Source organism: Amborella trichopoda, chromosome 11, assembly GCF_054954075.1.
Source record: "Amborella trichopoda isolate Santa Cruz 75 chromosome 11, AtrichopodaSantaCruz75HAP2 v2.0, whole genome shotgun sequence".
Classification (NCBI taxonomy): Eukaryota; Viridiplantae; Streptophyta; class Magnoliopsida; order Amborellales; family Amborellaceae; genus Amborella; species Amborella trichopoda.
Genome location: NC_142346.1, coordinates 45,091,355 through 45,110,078, shown reverse-complemented (window position 1 = coordinate 45,110,078; position 18,724 = coordinate 45,091,355). Strand labels below are relative to the sequence as shown.

The window sequence follows — 18,724 nt, the reverse complement described above, 5'->3', positions numbered from 1 at the left end:
CATGCCCTCATAATTATGTTCAACCCTGACAATTAGTACAGCAGAACAAATGAGCCAAGAATAAAAAAAAGTGCCTACATAGAGTTCTAAGACATTGGGATACACAACGAAACAAAATCATTTTATCATAATAAATTAGGCAATTCTTTTGCAGCATAGCCCCTATTATCACAATTTAAGAGGGGGGGGGGGGGGGGGGGGGGGGGGGGTGTTCTAATTAGTACTTAGCCTGGAAGGGCTTTGAATGCTTAAGGCTTTTGGTGATGCCCACCAAGGAGCCTATGGCAGCTATGACAGAGACACTGAGAGAGGCCAGCACCAAGCATTGGAGGAGGAACCACTTCATACTGCCCTTCTTTACATTAGTTTGAGATTTGTGCATAGCAACTGGGAAATATATAGTGAGAGGCCAAAAGGCAATGGCACCAAGGAGGCCAACCACTGAGTTGAAGAAAGGCACCAAAATAGCCACTAGGGTTGTCAACAACACAACAGTCGTGCGCATGATGAGAGAAAAAAGGGTCACTTTCCATATGGTTTGGGTCGAAAATAGTAATTTTACTTCATAGCGTGCTTCTAATAAGAAATTTGATGGCCATTTCGAGGACACTCTATCCTCGATCGCAGCAAAGAGCGGCTGCGCGAAGACCTGCACATGTGAAACCAAACAAATTTAAATAAAAACTTATTATCTTGTGGAAATACACTTGCATAATTGTGGGTATACACTATATTTACATAAAACTGAAAATATAAACACCGGTCACATTCGGTATAAGGATGTCACAATAGCCCTTAGCTATTGGATTTAAGATCAAGTAATAGAGATTGTACCATTGACCACACTTAAATATTCAAATGAAATTTGTTTTGGACTTTGTGATACGTCTGAAACTCTCATATTTTATATCTTGACATATCATAGCTAGGAGTGATTATGATCTTATTGTATAAAAAATAAAGAGTCAAAAATTCCAATACGAAACAAACACTTCCTGCACACACACATGGCTAGATACATTGCATTTGAAAACATGACATGAGCTGCTCAGTACAACGCATACATGCTCCCATTGGAGTATACTCCTTCCGGTGAAAAAGCTACTTAAAAGGAGTTTCTCGATCTGAAATTTTGGGATCCAGTCAATAATCACCGAATGATAAAGAAATTGGACTTCCTAGTCTTTGACACTTATCATAAATTGAACGGTTTATGTCCAATTTTAGGACTCAATGGTCGATAAATTGGCCGATCCAACTCGGAACCGGCCACTAGCCTAGCCGATTTTGGCTGGTTTAGGTGGTCCGGCTGGTTATTTTAAAAATTCAAAAATATACATATAAAATCACAAAAAATAAGAGATTTGTTTGTAATATGAGTTCTTGAATGTTCTTTATTATTCTGGCAAAGATTGGAATGTATTTTCGCCATGAATACTTATGTTAAAATATCTCCGGGCACAAATCGATATTTTGAAATCTATTTTTTTCACAACGTTTAAACTTCATTTGGATGTCTTCTATTTAATTATGCTTTAAATGTACCCTTTATATTTTTTAGGTTTCTTTTTATATTTTAAAAAAAATTTAACTCTTTTTGGCTCACCCGGGACCTACCAGGTTAGACCGGGTGAACCGGCTGGTTTTCAAGTTACTCAGACCCGGCCCTTGGCCAGTTTCCGAGTCCGCTTCGATTTGTCGAACACTGTTAGGACTTATTTTTCAGGCTAACAGACAGTCCCTTCCAAATTTTATCTATTCATTTAACTTTTTAAGTTGATCTATGCTGAAGAGTTACATCCCCAAAAATGTCAGGCCCTAAATATGCTCCTATATTGAGATTTACCGTAGAAAGTAAATGGACTTTTTCCATGAAATCTTTTGAAAGTGAAAAATACCTGATAAGCTCCTAGGAGATGAATCACAATGCATGCATTCCCAATGTCGACAAGCCAAAATGGTTCATAGAATCCAAATCCAGTGAGGATGTTGCCTGGTGTTTTACTCCCAAATGCTGCATACCCAACACAACCAAGAGACGTGTAGAACACGGAAGTCACCACAATCCCATACAATGTAGCTCTTTTCATGACTTTGTTCTCTGGAGGATGTGATCTCAAAGTGTCCTGATTTTCATTGAGCATAAAATGAGAATATATTGAACTTTACCAAAATCACTTATTAGCTACAGTCGATGAAAATGTTTTGCGTATTCATCGCTCCAAATAATAATTTTTCAAAAGCTAAAGCATCGGAGAATTGGAATGACAGAGTGAAGTATATATAGAAAGATTCACCCATTCCTATGTTCATGGAACAAAAGAGAGAGAAGGCACATGCGGCGCTGCAAGACATGTGATGCAGCGCATGCATCCAAGGGTGATTGAGATGTTATCAAGGCACCCTTAGTTCGTGCACCGGTGTGCTTAACGCATCACATTAAGTTTGATAATTGTGGCTAACGCTGTTGTATGAGTGTGCCACAACCACGATTAGGTCCATTGTGGCCACAACTCAAACTATGGGTGCCTGTAACCACTGAAAGAATTTGATAATTAACAATGAGAATGCGTAACTAATTCTTCTATAGAACATTCATACTGAAGAATCGTGTCCCAATCGTGTCCCAATATCTGAAACGGTATCTTCATTCTCTATATAATGGACTCGAACCTCACATTCTGAAAACAATTTTGTCAGCCTCTCTTTTTAACTTATGATTCGCTCCCAAATAAAATGCAAACTCTTGTATTCTGTGGTTCTTAGTTCTTACTGTTTGTGCATATTTAAACAAGCAAAGTTTTATAAATTTAATCTTCTATTTCAAGATATATCAATGATAAGTTGGCCTGAAGTCCTCTAATCATAGTATGAATTTCATACCGATTTCTATCAGTTGGGGGTAAACACTATCTTGAAATATTCGCATCAACATTTCTAACCATTGCCATGAAATTTCTAACGCAATTTTTGAGAAGTTTAGACACAAATCTCTGTACCTGAATTTCTAGTAGAACAGGGGAGAAAGCGTAGGCGATGCCAATATTTCCTAAGGCTTGGAAACTGTTCCACAGCTTGGTTGTCAAAGAGGATTCACCACTGTACAGAGAATTTCCTGCAATGCTTCCTTTGATCACACCATTAGACACCAATTTTGCTACACTTAGAGAGAGGCCTATTCCTGAATAAGCAAACGACATGATCGCTGCGACCCCCGAAGTCACTGCTAATTTGTGCATGCTTGGTAGCTGGGACAATACTACTTGAAACAATCCATACATAACCATAAACATAGCCTCAGATGTCTTGCAACTAGCATTATGCCCATTCTTATGAAAGCAATTTGACTTCTTCACTGCTCTGCATTTTGAGAGAGAGAGAGAGAGGTTTTTATTAGATATGATGGATCTTAGTTGGTGTTTTATGGTCGAATAGAGAAAAAACCATTTAGATGCAGAACCTTGCAATGTGTTCATAAATGTTATACAGAGAATAGGAGACTCTCGACCAACCTATTTTTGGGTGCTCTTGTTTAGGTTTTGCCAAACAGAAGTTTTATGAAGTTAGTGCATGAATGAATCTTGCTTGAGCTTAGTATGCGTGATTTCATATGCTGGGTGGCAATGGACGCGGACTCGTACCCGACATGGGACTCGAGTAGTAGACTCGATTCGGGTCCAGGTATGAGTCCAAAAGTTGGACCCGGCGGGTCTGGGTCCAAATCTTGGACCCGAACACTATTCGGGTCCGGGTCCGGTAATATTTTTTGGGTCCTAATATATGAAATATATTAAAATGTAGTTAAATATATAGATGTTTTAGTTTTCAAGTCCAATAGGGTTCGGACGGGTCCGAGTCCGATTCCGAGTCCCATATCATTTTTTTGGGTCTAGATCCGGGTTTGGATCCGGTAATATTTTTTGGGTCCTAATATATAAAATATATTAAAATGTAGTTAAATACATAGATATTTTAGTTTTCAAGTCCAATCGGGTTCAGACAGGTCTGAGTCCGAGCCTGGGTTCTATATCATTTTTTTGGGTTCAGTTCCGGGTCCGGGTCCGGGTCTTGGTCTGGGTCCAGGTCCGGGTCCAGGTCCGGGTCCGGGTTCGGGTCCGACCGAACCCAAACCTGACCTAAGCCGTTGCTACTACTTTCTAGGTTTCTTTACTTATGCAAATATGGGCATCTCCGTTGTTTGTAATTGTTCATTTTCAAATGCATTTATATATATTTATAGACAAAGCCTTAGGGTTTGTTTGGATGGGCTTCTTATCAGCAATAATTCATTGTTTCAATAAACTTAACCTTGAAAACGAGTTATTTGTTGTTTAACTTTGTCCATTATAAAGTTATCTTAGATAAATTTATAGGTATTATAAATTTATCTTAGATAAATTTATAGGCAGTTTTATAAATAAGTTTATCTTTTTAAAAAGTTGTTTTACTGTATTCAAATTAATTTGCTTACTATCACCTTTTTTTTTTTTTTTTTGCTAGAATGGCTAAAAATAGCTGAAAATCTTTGAAAAGTTAAATATTTCATAATATTAAACATAATAAAATATACATATCTCACGACATTTAAAATATTATACATAATAACATACACATATCTCACATAATTTATCTACAAATGATAAGATGCTTCTTTTACTGTTCCGTTTGTTTGGAACACCAGTATTGGCACTCCATCCACCTTGTGAGGTGACAATGGACCCGGACCGGACTTGGGACCTGACATCTAGGTATGGGTCTAAGAATTGGACCCGTCCAATCCGGTTTGGGTCCAAATATTGGACCCGAACATTGTTTGGGCATTGGTCAACCCAAACCCGCTCCGGATAGGGTTATTATATATATAATATTTAATATATAATATTTTAATAATATTTAACTATAATATTTAAATAATATTTAACTATAATATTTAAATAATATTTACCATAATATTTAAATATGTTTAATTTTTTTTTTTGTTTTAGTCGGGTCCAATTGGATCTGGTCGGGTCTGGGTCCAGCTGCTCCCGGATCCAAGTCGACCCATTGCCACCCCTACACCTTAGAAACAACTTCTGCAGCAAGGGAATCGCCTAAAAGATTTTTAAAAAATTTAAGTACGGACAAGAATATAAAGCGAAGTTACGGCAATGGTCTATAATTCCCCAAATTTTATGCCTATATCGTTCTCTTTCACAGTTTTATTATTCCAATTTTGTCCCAATTCAATGTTGTGAATATTGATTTTTTTTTTTTTTCAATTGGTAAATCTTGAGATTATAAGATGCACCAGATATCGGATTACCCATTATTTAGATAGTTTGATATCATAAACATAAAACTACCCAAAAATTGAAGCAAAACGGTTCGATATTTCTAACATCAAACCGCCCATACTTCTAAATCTTTTCTACATATGAAATTTTCCAATTCTCTCGATGCCCGCATGGAAATAGTTATTGGTTGGCGAGTACCAAGATTTCTTATGCAACTTATCCCTTGTAAGCTTTAATGCACAAATTTCTTTTTTTTTTTTGGTTTATTTATTTATTTTATTTTAACCTATGAAGTACGTATAAGAATTTCATTAACCTTTGTGATATATAGGTTGAATCCTAACCAAAAGTTTGATATTTCCAATATAAAAGTTATGAGATTGTCTATAAAAATATTATTTATCTTTTGTACATGAAAGTCAAAATCATTTTCACTCGTTAGATGTCAAATTAGATAGCTTGAGGTAGGTCATAAAGTTCGAAAAAAAAATTTAGAGTTTTATGTCGATTAAATGACATTGCAACTACCCATTTTAAAATTTAAAGGACAAAAATGAATGTGACCTGCAAGTGTAAAAGATAAAGTGTGTGGTTTCTATTGTACTGCAACATTAAACAATCCAATTAAAGTGCACTTCCAAAAATTTACCATAACATGTAATTTTAGTGTAAAAAATCCTTAGGATTTTTTGAAAGTTTATTTTCATATCTAATTATAAAATTTTAAACTCCAAAAATATTTAAGATCAAGTAGATCTATAAACATATGAAAATCTTAAAAAAGGGACAGCCTAGATAATGTGTTACAAGATGTATTATTTCTGGGACTTAAAATCTTTGCTTGTTTGTTTTTTTCATATTCATAAATCACAATGTCGATATGTTCAATTAAAGCATTTTTCAACATTAAAACAAGATTTTTTGATGGATTTTTTAGGTGTATTTTTAGTTCTATATTTTAAGGTTCCAACCTTCTATTCATTAAATGACTTATTTGCAGACAAATCCCATTTGTTGATATTTTTTCTCTTTTTTTCACTTCGTGATTTTAGAAGATGTTGATGACATTTAGCCAAACCAATGCACACATATACCTTAATAGATCAAGCGCACCTTTCAAAAAAAAAAGGCATGGGTCGTCGAATGTTTCCGGTGTTGGAGATATCGGACCGTTTCATACTTTAAAAGTGTGGGGCTTTTGATATCCGGAATATCTAATTGCTCCAATCTTAATGTAGCTCGATGTTTCTAATACGGGATCACAACAAAAACGGTGCGGTCCCGCATACACGGCATTCTACTACAATTTAAAAAAACACAACAAAAACGTAGCGGTCCCATATCTAGGGCATTGTACTACTCTAATTTTAAAAAAAAAATATTTCAATTATTTATCTAGGGCATTGTACTACTCCAATTTTTTTTTAAAAAAATTCAATTATATATCTAGCACATTCTACTACTGCAATTTTTAAAAAAGTTCAATTATTACATAATGGAAGCAGAGGAAAATTTGGAATATATATATACCATACTATAATTTCGCATTTATTTTCAAATCCTTGATTCAAGTTCTCCAAATTTTCAATCATTCTCTCACAGTTCAAAACAATTTTCTTCCATGAGAGCGAGGATAAGAATACTTACATCATACTGGTTGATGCGATGATGGTGTACCCAATAATTATACCCCAAAGCAGAGCATACTGTGCTATTGCACACATTATTAAACTTCTTGGACCTACAAAGGAGCATCTACATGTGAGAAAGAGAGAGAGAGAGAGAGATCAACTTGTGATTTATAAAAGGGTACAGTTTCTATGGGTCGTAGGACTCATATGGAGAAAACGAGTCTCCTCTTAAAAATTTATTTTTGAGATAGATTTTGGATCTAATGCCATTTTATCTAACATGGAAATCATAAATATAAAAAAATAAAATAATAATAATCTAAAAACTGAAAATCATAATTTCATAATAAAAATATCTAGACCATTAGTTTTAATTTTTTTTTTTGGAAGGATTACTCATTTTGAAAGATAGATGCCAATGTTGTTAGATTCGCTTCGGAGTTTGTTTCGATTTAATAAAAAAACATGAAACAATTCGGTACTTCAGTCAATTCGGAGAAAGATTCAAGATTTTAACTTTAATTGAATATAAATAAAATATGGATTTATATATAATATATTAAAATAAAAAACATCAAAGAAATAAAAAATATATACGCATTGAATTTATATTTTTGTGCGAGGACATGACCATCCTTTTGGCTTGATAATCAACTTGTTTTATTTTAATAAAAGCAATGGATAATAATGGAATTTTACAATGATAAAAGAGATGGTAAATGGTTGGTTTGTTTTGAAGTTTTATTAAAAACAAAGGTTGTACTTTGTGGAAGAGGATGAGTGATTGAAGAGGGGTACCCTACAACCAAGTGTGCAAGGGTTACTCTATGCTCAAAAAGTTCGGAGGCCCGCAACGCAATGTTGTTTTCACTTTGAATGGTGAAATATTGCGTTTATTCGCTTTTTTTCCGAAGACTTCGGGTGTTTCGCTCAAAACAAACCGAATATACGCTTTATGCATGCAAATGTAGGAATGCATGCATTGGCCTACACGACAATGATAATTTTAAAAAATTTAAGAAATGCATATTTCTAGGGGTGTGGTTTGTATAACATTGCAACCTTAAACAATTAAATTAAGGTGCATCTCCAAATTTTATCATAAATATAATTTTAGTGTCAAAAGTTTGTTTTTAGGATGGCAGCAATGGTTTTAGTGTCGAAAGTTTGTGTTTAGGATGGCAGCAATGGCTCGAGAATCTTCTATTTTCATGTCCAAATATAAAATCGCAAACTCGAAAAACAGTTCAAATGAAGTTGATTTATAAATTATATATAAGTAGTTTTGCATAAATTGAAGGCACTTGCCTAGAAAGGCTTTGACAGCATCCTTGTAAGTGTAGTTTCTCTTTCCTGCGTGTGGGTGTGGGTATCTATAGCAGTCAGCTTGAAGGGTCGATGCGTAATAAGTCACACAACCAAAGCCAAGAAGGAAGAGAGGCCCAATAATCCAACCAAGTTGAGCAACGCTCCAGGCCACCCCCAGGATCCCAGTCCCAATTATTGCTGTAATCACATGGGCTGTTGCAGTCCATACTGTTCCTGTATTTCAAATACAAATGATCGTCGGAGAGAGTCTCACCACCGTATCAAATTAACATCAAAGAAGAGAAATAGTTCAGTATTTTTTTCAGAGTGATCGAAGACTTGGTCGAGTTGAATCAGACTTAGCCGAGTACCTCGGCCTTAGCCGGGGTGCCTTTTAAGCAAAGGAAAAATTAAAATAGGGCGATGAAAAGGTTAAATTAGTTAGGCCGAGGTTTTATGAGAAAAAGGTAAAGCCTGACATTAAAACTTATTGAGTTGGAGAATCTTCAAATCGATTATCTCCGCCTGGATCATTTTGGTTGTGAAAAAAATTAGAATATCAAAAACTAGATAGTGTATGTTGTAACATATTATTTAGGCTATTTATTTTGAGGCATTCACATATCAACAAGAACCAGGCCTTTTCGGACTTCTTTTACTTTTTATTTTTACCCTTTTTTTTTTTTTTTTTAGCATATTTTAATTTTATTCATTTATTACAATTTTTGAATTTTTTTTGAGCTTGTATACTACTCGGATAAGTCCATTCAAACTCATTTGAATTGATCAGCTTAGATAAGGACCCAGACCAAAGCCCAAGCCCAAGCCCTAGCCCGAGCCCACGGGCACACACACATTGTCCAGTTTGTCCTTACCGGTTCTCACACGTCCATCGTCACTTTTCTCAGCACCATCGAACTCACGTCGTGCATCTTCCTCCATCTCCGTGTCCATGGAACTACAAACTTTCGAAAGATATCATATCCATTTTTCATTAAGCATGTTACACAAGTTAATTCGTAAACTAGTACGTGTTTAGTTTCAACCGTCAGTTAAAAAATTACGTGATCCAGATTGAAACAGGTCGATTTGGATTGGAAATCGATCGAACTGATCTGGATTCTGTAAAATATCGAGAAGCGGCTGATTTCCCCCATGAACTTTTTTGTCTGGTCCGTAGTAATTCTCTAATAAAACTGACCTCTTCAGTCAAAGAGCCGGTACGAATCGGCTCCACATTTTGGTAAGAAGAATAAGGAGAGAGAACTTACCTTCTATAAAAAAGATAGTTTACTTTTTGTAAAAAAAGCCAGAAGAAGAGAGAACTTACATTCTATAAAAAAGATAGTTTCCTTCTTTTTTTTGTAAAAAAGGCCACAATTATTTACTCTTTTTTTGTAAAAAAGGCCACAATCATTTTTTGCCTTTGGAAAAATTTAAAGTTTGCACGAAAGAGAATTTCATGACAACCACCCTAGTGTAGTTAGTTTAAAGCATGTCATGAAAAACACGATTAAGTGTTTATGAGTCTAGAATTATTGCTTTTTATAAACAAAAGTTCTAACGAGATGAATTAGAACTTTGCCAAAAGGATTGTGACAGGCTTATATTTTGGAAGGTGTTTTATGCAATGGGATTGTATACAATGAAACCATTTATCTCTTATACAATAAAGTCACAATTACTTATAACCATTTGTAGTAAAATTTGATAGCTTAGATGTGTTACAAAATTTGAAAAAAAAAAAATTTGAAATTTGAGCTTAATCAATGGATAAATGCAACCATCAAATTTCACATGCAACGGTCAAGATTAATTGTGACCACCTTATACCAAAGATAAATGGTCTCTTTTTATACTTTTCCTTATGCAATACAAGCACTTTTTTAAGGATGCGATTTCCCAAAAGCTTTTACTATTGGATTCCTTTCAAAATCCTCACCATCTAATATAAAATGAAGTTGAATGATTTTCTTCTCTTGCAAGAGCATATACTATCCACCTGCTCTATCGGATACCCATAGTATGATTTTTAAGACCTCAAATTTTGGGGTTGTAACTTCTCGAACCTAGGGACAAACATCAAAATTAAATTATCCAAACCCCACTCTCTTAGAACAAGGACTATCTAATTTTTTTGACGGTAAGATCTACATGTTTATAAAATCTATCATTATCATCATCTAAGTCTTATACCAAGTATTTGGGGTTGGCTATATAAATCATGTTCCGTCATTCTGTTGATAAGTTAAGGATTCACGATAAGATTTGACAAAATTTTACGTTCGCTATCCTATCCAACACAACCCTCCTCCTTTACACAGTATGGGGACCTGCAAAACCAACTTGGGATGACCAAGGTTATTATCCACATATCGTAAAATTTAAAAGGACTTGGTTTCTATTCGGCCAAGCCCGCATATGTAGAAATGTTGGCGCCTTGATAAATCGATTTTTCAGATGGATTTTAAGACTTAATTTTTAAGGATTTGTAATTGCTAACATGGAGATCATGAATATGAAAAAATAAATAAAATTTTTAAAATAGAAATAATAATTATAGTAAAAAAACATTTAAGCGGTTAGTTTACTTTTAGATGGAACAACTACTTGCATCCATCTTTAAGTTGGACGCTTTACACTTTCTTGACCACATATGTAGAAATGTGGTCCAGCCCACATGAAACAATTTCTTAATTTAAAATCCAAATATTTTTTAACAAATATATAGAGATTTCAGTGGCTTTAAAATTTTCAGATAAAAAAAAAAGTCGACCCAAGTGGCACTTTTGCCTAAAGATATAAATGTACAATATGATCCAATGCGATCATTCTAAACATGGAAAGTCGTCTACCTCAAGGCCTCATTAGTTGCATTGTACATTTCACATATTGACAAATGTACCCTCATGTCCCCTTAAGGTAGCATTGTTATGAACCCCCAATCCACCTCATTTTCTTAAAAAAAGTTTGCATTTATATATATATATATATATATACTTTTTTATTTTTATTTTTTTTTCAAATTTCCTATTTTAGATCTTCAAGATCCAAAATAACAACAACTTCATATCAAAAGTATAATAATATTATCATGGTCTGAAGTCAAATTTTATCGAAATGACTTCGGATCTTGAAAGAAGCATTCCAACAAGTCCTGACCTCAGACCTTAGAAATCCAAAATCAACACCTTCTCAACTTTTAAGTTAAGTGACTTTTCTTGAAAAAACAAAATAATATATGATCTTGGTTTGGACCCTAAAAATTTGAGGAATATGATCATTCTTGAAAACAAAAGGACAGCTATAATATCCCGATAGAATCCCCCAAGAATAATGGCACCCTTCTACTCTAATTCTAAGTTCTACTCTAATTCTAAACACACCTCCAACTAGTGACTTCTAAATCTATGCCCAAAGGTAAATTTAAACATTTCGTACTAAAAATAAGCAAGTCTTGTAATATACAATCATCATCAACATAGTTTTTTCCCAATTAATTGAGGTCAACTTTGCAATATGCATTCCTGTTAGAAAATATTGTTGGTCTTGATCAGGATGACATGTTCACCGCATCATCCGTCCTAGAACTCCTCGTTTCTAGGACAGCGGTAGGGTGTTTGATCCTTCTAATGCAATTATGTATGTGTGAGAGAGAGAAAGGGCACCTTAAGAGGAGTACTAGAGGCCTTTGTGTCAAAAGAATTGAGGGGGATTTCTCTTTCCTTCCAAAGTTGGAGAGAGTGATCGTAGAAGGCTTCGCACCCAAGCAATAAGAGTGTCTTGTGGCCTCTCTCTCTACAAATGCTCATACCGGTAGATGTGCTAGATGGACTCACACTATTTATGGCAATATGTAGAGAAGGAAAAAGTTTGTATAGAACTGAGGTTCTAAACAATCAAATTAGAGCCCACCTCAAACCTTTCACTAGAAGAGGTTGTTTTGATGCCTAAATATCTTTAAATTGATAATCTCGACATCAAGATGTATGGACATGAGAAAAAAACATAGTTTTGAAAATAATACAACTTGTAACGTATTTTTCAACTGTAAATTTTCAAAATTTCTGCTCGATCATTACTATTTTTGAAACATATATGCCCATTATCCTTCACCATGATCATTTCCCTTCACCATGATCATTTCCTCGATTTCCATTGAGAAAACGTCAACTTCAGTTGATTAATCGTTGACTAATAAAATGGTCGGCTCATTTATTTTTATTTTTAAAAGAAAATCTAATGAACATCAACATTTAGCGACATGTGCCCTGGCACACAAAAGAATTTAATACAAACTGAAGATAAAAAAACAAATGAAAAGCAAATAACCTAGAGCATGACCCACTTGTCCACCACCATGGTTGTCCTAATTGGCTTTTGTCATTTAATCTCAACTGGGTTTACTACATATTTATCTTTTATAGCAAAGAATAAGTACTTTATCATATTTATCTTCTATAGCAAAGAATACGTACTTTCTCCTGAAAAGAAAAAGAAAAAGGAGAAAGACTTCCTTTTTTTATACTTGTTAATAAAAAAAAAGAAAAAAAAAAGAAAAAGAAAGAAAGCAACCCAACATGGCATAAAGTGATATGGTCATGGGCAAATGGAGTCAACTCCAATAGCAAAGCCACTAACAAAAAGTTTAGCTCATATGCTATGCTTCTGGGAGCATACTACACATTTGGAAGGAATATTATACACATTTGGGGATTCTTTCAATATAATGAGATCATTTACTTTTGATAAAAGGAGGTCACAATTACTATAATCATCCAATGTGAAATCTTATAGCTTGGGTGCATCGAGGTCACAAATATTACAATCATCCAATGTGAAATCTTATAGCTTGGGTGCATCGCAAAGTTCGATGCTCAAAGATAAATGGTCTCAAAGATAAATGCTGCAATCTAATTTCATATCCAAAAGCCAAGATTAATTGTGACTACCTTGTATAAAAGATAAATGGTCTCATTTTATACTTTCCTTTCTTTTCGATCCAAAATTTTAGAAACTACCTAAGAATCATTAGAGAATTATTTTTAAAATAAAATAATGAATTTTGAGTTTTTTAACACTTAGATCACACCCTAAAAAATTGGAGAGTATCCCCTAAATCTTGATGCATTATTTTTTTCGATTGTGTAGAAAGTGAATTTTGGAATTTCTATTTTATTTTATTTTTTCTTGATTTTAATTAAGGGGTTGAAGAGCTTATATCCCTGAAATTCGGGGACTACTCTTAAATTGGGAAATGGGTTAGGGTTAAGGCAATATTCAGAGAAAGAAAAAGTTTGTATAGAGCTGAGGTTCTAAACAATCAAATTAGAGCCCACCTCAAACCTTTCACTAGAAGAGGTTGTTTTGATGCCTAAATATCCTCAAATTGATCATCTCGACATCAAGATGCATGGACATGAGAAAAAAACGTATTACAAGTTTTGAAAATAGTACATCTTGTAACGTATTTCTCGACTGTCAATTTTAAGAATTTTTTGCTCGATCTTTACTATTTTTGAAACACATATGCCCATTATCCTTCACCATGATCATTTCCCTTCACCATGATCATTTCTCCATTATAATGTGCTCTCTTTCTCTTTTTTAAGGATGCGGTTAGCATCGTGCCAGCATATTGTAGAAATACGGACTTGGCAATAAATATATATTTTAAATATAATTTGATCTTAATTTTTAGAGAATATATAACCTTTAATATAGAGATCATGAATATGAAAAAAAGAACAAATTTTTAAAACTAAAAATATTAATTATATTAAAACAACATTTAAACCGATAGTTATCATTGTTTTTAGGTAGATTATACTCTTTGATCGGATATTTTATAAATGCAAATGCGGTCCAGCCCGCATGAAACAATTGGTCCTTGTTATAATGCTCTCTCTCTCTCTCTCGGGCTATACTTGAAGTTCATGGCTTTCAATTGTCGCTGGAATCGATTGACTTTCTTGTTCCCACTTTAAAAAAAGTAATATGTTATCCCCATTATGGACGGTCTGAACGACACCAAAACAATTGCTTCTTTATTGAGCTACCACAAAAAAAAAAAAAAAGAGATAAAGGTCCAAAAAAAAAAGAAAGAGATAAAGGTCCAAAAAAAAAATGAAATGAAAGGTTACAATTATTGGTGGCTGTTACATTTAAAATTGGAACGGACCCGGAAGATGCCAATGAACAAGCTTAAAATTCAAAATAAAAGTTCTCAATCTTTGCAACACAGCCGGAGCATACTGTCTGTTTACTCCTTCAGGTAAAACTTAAGGAAGAGTAATTTTAGGACGCTTACCCCAAATTTTGGAATGTAATCTCTTCAACATTCGACATTGAACTCTCTATCTAATAAAAGAAAATGTTGTATCAAGATTGAGTAGATGTGTCTAATTTTTTAAAGGCAAGATCTAAGGGACGAAAAAATTGGAATTCAATTTTATTTTCTTTTGAAACAATCATCTAGTAATTTGTTTAGGTGGTTTCCAAAATTTCTTACGAAAAAAAATCGTTCCAAATAGGTCTTCTTTGGACTGAGGGAGCAGACACACACTATGCGCTTACTGTATTTGTGCTTCTTAATAAAAATCCAAGATGACTCATTACGTGGAATATTTAACTCAAAAATCTCCACCTAAACTTCAATACCAGCAAACCTTTAACTTTCTTGGATTCAAAATTTCAAAAAGAGAACAAACAAAATCCTAAAACTCCAACCTTCAAAATAAACATAAAAAATAATTATCACAACTATAAATCAAAACTATAAGTCAAAACGATCAATTATAAATGTAACCTTCAAAATAAAAATGAGAAAATTAAATAGCTTGACTCTAAATAAAAAGAGCAATGATTCAATGCAACAGTTGTATCATAGTATAATGCCATGTTTGTGGTATTTGTATACCAAATTTTGTACACACACTCTCTCAACAATCAATCCCTCAAAAAAAAGAAAATTTCAATATGAACCCTAGATATGGTCAAAATGAGTCCTCTCAAAAAACGAATATAGACTATTTATTTTGTGAATTTCAAGATCTTAGACTTTATAAACTCAAAATCATTTTTTTCCTTTTTAACATTGTTCATCTAATTATAATAAAACCATCCAAAAAAATTGGAAATGAAAAAATCCTTCTAAGGCTTAGATCTAAGCTTCTCACTAAAATGAACGACCTATGTTAATTGAGCAAAAAAAATACTTTCTAGATTGTGTTTTCAATTTTTTCTTTTTTTGTGATTGTTCATTAGAATGAAAAGAGTGTATATTTCAAAATTTGGACCAAAAAAATGGCCATAAGATGGTTTTTTATGGTTGTTGGATCATATTACTATGCAACGGTTGTATGACTTCATTGCCCAAATAAAAAACCATAAGTCAAAGTTTGAACCAAGAAAAATCAAACTGGACATGGGGCCAGAAGCGATTTAACCGACCTAACGGGTAAACCGGCTGATTCAACCGTTTTAACATGCAAGTCTCGGGCAGCCAAAAATTTGTTGAAAAAATAAAACAGAAGCAAAAAAAAATCTACTAAACAATGAAAAACATATAAAGAATAATTAAAACAAAACACATTCAAATGAAGTTGAAAATTAATGAAAAAATGGATTTTAAAAGTGAGTATTATTGACCAAAACAATTTTTAATATTTACCATAATGTAAAAAGAGTAATTATCCTATGAGACCCTCCCACACCCATGTGTGTAGAATCCTAAAGGATCACCATTAAATTTGGTATATATCTCTAGAAAAGTTATCACATGAGTGTGAGACTTCACTTTTCTAGAGATCTGTGCCAAATTTAATGGTGATCTTTTGGGGTATTAAACACATGGGTGTGGGAGGGTCTCATAAGATCATTACTCATGTAAAACATATTAAAAAAATGTATTACAAATCAAATTCCTTATTTTTTGGATTTTATAGACATTTTTTTTGGAATTTTTATTTTTAAAATACCAGCCGATCACCAAAACTGAAACCGGAACCGGCAAGGGGCCAATTCCGATCTAACCAGGCAGTTACCGGTTAGATCAAGCGGTTTTTCAAACAATGGGCTTGGAAGTGGACAGTCAAACTATTATACGTAAAATCGAACCGAAACGGTTAACCAGACATGGGCCAAGAAGCGGTTTTAACTGGCCTAACCTGTAAACTAGCCGATTCAACTGCTCTAATCGAGCAAGTCCCTGGTGGTCAAAAAAGTGTTGAAAAAAAATAAAGAAGATACAAATTTTTTTTTATTAAAACATGAAAAGCATATAAATAATGATTAAAACAAAACACATTCAAATGAAGTTAAAAATTAATTAAAAAAATAGATTTTAACCCATTTTATATTTTTCAATAGCTATTTTTAAAATTTTCTAAAAAAGATGGAAAAATATAAAAGTGAGTATTAATAACCAAAACATTTTTTAATCTTTACCATGATATAAAAAATATTTAAAAATGCATTACAAATCAAATTCTTTATTTTATTTTATTTTTTTTTTAAATACCGATTGATCACCCTAACTGCACAAAACTAGAACATGCCAGTTAGATCGGACGATTTTGTGAACAATGGTTCAAACTCAACTATTTTCTCTCATAGCATCTTGAGTTTGTGGGTAGTGTGAAAGGAAAGTATATATTGGCTACCAAGTTAGTACGGAAAATGTATATTATAATCAGCATATATGAGAAGGGTAGCTATAATATCATGTATTTTATCGTAATTCTAGGTATAGTCTAAGTGTCTTTGATATATTTCTATTCTTTTCATCTGTATTTGTTTATATAAGGAAAGCTTGTAGTCATATTAACTAATGGATAATGAGTCTCTTCAGAGAAACCTGAGACTCTTCATGATCTTTTGTTTATAGGAGTTTCATAGTCTAATATGTATAACCAGTGTTCACAAACCTGGACGGTCTAACTCAAAACCGGCTTGTCAAACTCGAACTAGGCATTGGCCGTACTGGTTTGGCTGGTTTTAGTGGTCCAATTGGGTATTTTTTTAAAAAAAATGTTCAAAAAAATATATAAAATCCCAAAAAATAAGGGATTTATTTGTAATTTGTTTTTGAGTATTTTTTATCATTTTGGAAAAGATTGGAAAGTGTTTTTCCCATTTTTATAAATTTTAAAAATATCCCTAGACACAAATCGATTTTTTAATATCCATTTTTTTCCACTACTTTTGAACTTCATTCAAATGTGCTTTGTTTAATCATGCTTTAAATATACTTTTGATTTTTTATTTTTTTTTATGGTACTTTTTGGACCGGCCGAGACCTGCTCAGTTAGGCTGGTTGAAACGGCCTATTTATCTGTCACTCAGTCCTGGTCCTGGTCCTTGGCCGGTTTGATTTTTCAAACATTATGAATAATTATAAATAGAAGACCGAGAGAGTCCCCAAGGCTACGTTTTATAGGGAGAAGGACATCGTAAGGTACTCCTAAATGCGAACACTTGTTCAAGAGAATTAGCTCTCATGTAAGAGAGATAACAAAAACTATAGCCTGGTCTTTCCACTTATCAAATAGTGCAATTGTTGACAACCTCCATATTATGTGGCGTCACCAAAAATCAAGCACCCCATATCACTTGTATGGTCTTTTTTTCGTCCAAACTTAATGTTGATGGGACTTCATTTGAAAATCCTGGGCTTACAGGTGGAGGTGTTATTAGAAGTGATGTTGGCTCCTTCATTGTAGCTTTTGACAATCTTTTGCGAATAGCATCAAATAATTATGCAAAATTTCATGTCTTACAAGCATGTGTAAATCTAGACATGCAATTTAATTGTTTTTTCTTACGGATTGAGAGTGATTTCTCATTATTGGTTAATGAATCCATGATCGATATAAAGCTCCACGACCGCTCACTAATGTTGCAGGTAATTGTCAGTATAAGATTTCATGTGATGTTTGGTCCATAGCCCATATTTATCATGAATACAATAATTTGGCGATCTAGATTGCCAGATTTTTTTTTTTTGCGATACTTTATGATGTGGCACAACTACCCTATTCTAGGGTTTTAAATTTATGAGATGTATTTTCTTTACATTATTAATGAAAAACAGGTAGGGGCCTTCTCTCCAACTGACTTACCCAACAACAAAGAGATGTGTTGCGTGACCGTGGGAACAGAAAAACAAGAGCATGGCAGACGGAGAAGGTGCCTGTGGAAACCGATGATAGGACCATGCATTGTGGACGCAAGTTTGAGTTTTGTACTCTGATATATTTTGTAATGCATTGAAGTTTTCTCTCTAGATTTGGTGCGCGTGTTTATGATTTCTAGTGTGTGCATTTATTTCTGTATTTTCGATGCAGCACCAGATGCTGGTTTTAAATGGTTGTAAAGAGAGATGTACCTTTTTCAAATTTTGAGAAAGATAAAAATTTAGTAATTCAAAACAAAAAATTTAAAGAAAGACACAAGAGAGGTTTGTGAGATGAGAGTGTTTTAAGGAGGGATGTTCATTTTCAAATTTTT

At 33.6% G+C, this 18,724-nt stretch overlaps 1 protein-coding gene and 1 long non-coding RNA gene across 2 annotated transcripts; both read right to left on the bottom strand.

Moving 5' to 3' along the window:
- Positions 1–204: 204 nt before the first annotated feature.
- Positions 205–7,020, bottom strand: LOC18448427 (amino acid permease 8). The gene is made up of 4 exons (XM_020676141.2): positions 6,924–7,020; positions 3,000–3,360; positions 1,899–2,126; positions 205–649 (listed from the first exon to the last, which is right to left on the bottom strand). The coding sequence occupies exons 1-4, from the start codon at positions 6,998–7,000 to the stop codon at positions 218–220; spliced, it is 1,098 nt and encodes a 365-aa protein (XP_020531800.1). The 5' UTR covers positions 7,001–7,020; the 3' UTR covers positions 205–217.
- A 1,200-nt stretch (positions 7,021–8,220) lies between these two features.
- LOC110008491 (uncharacterized) lies at positions 8,221–12,619 on the bottom strand. The gene is made up of 3 exons (XR_002283418.2): positions 11,884–12,619; positions 9,091–9,173; positions 8,221–8,449 (listed from the first exon to the last, which is right to left on the bottom strand). It is a non-coding gene; the product is annotated as an uncharacterized LOC110008491 (long non-coding RNA).
- Between the last annotated feature and the right edge of the window lie 6,105 nt (positions 12,620–18,724).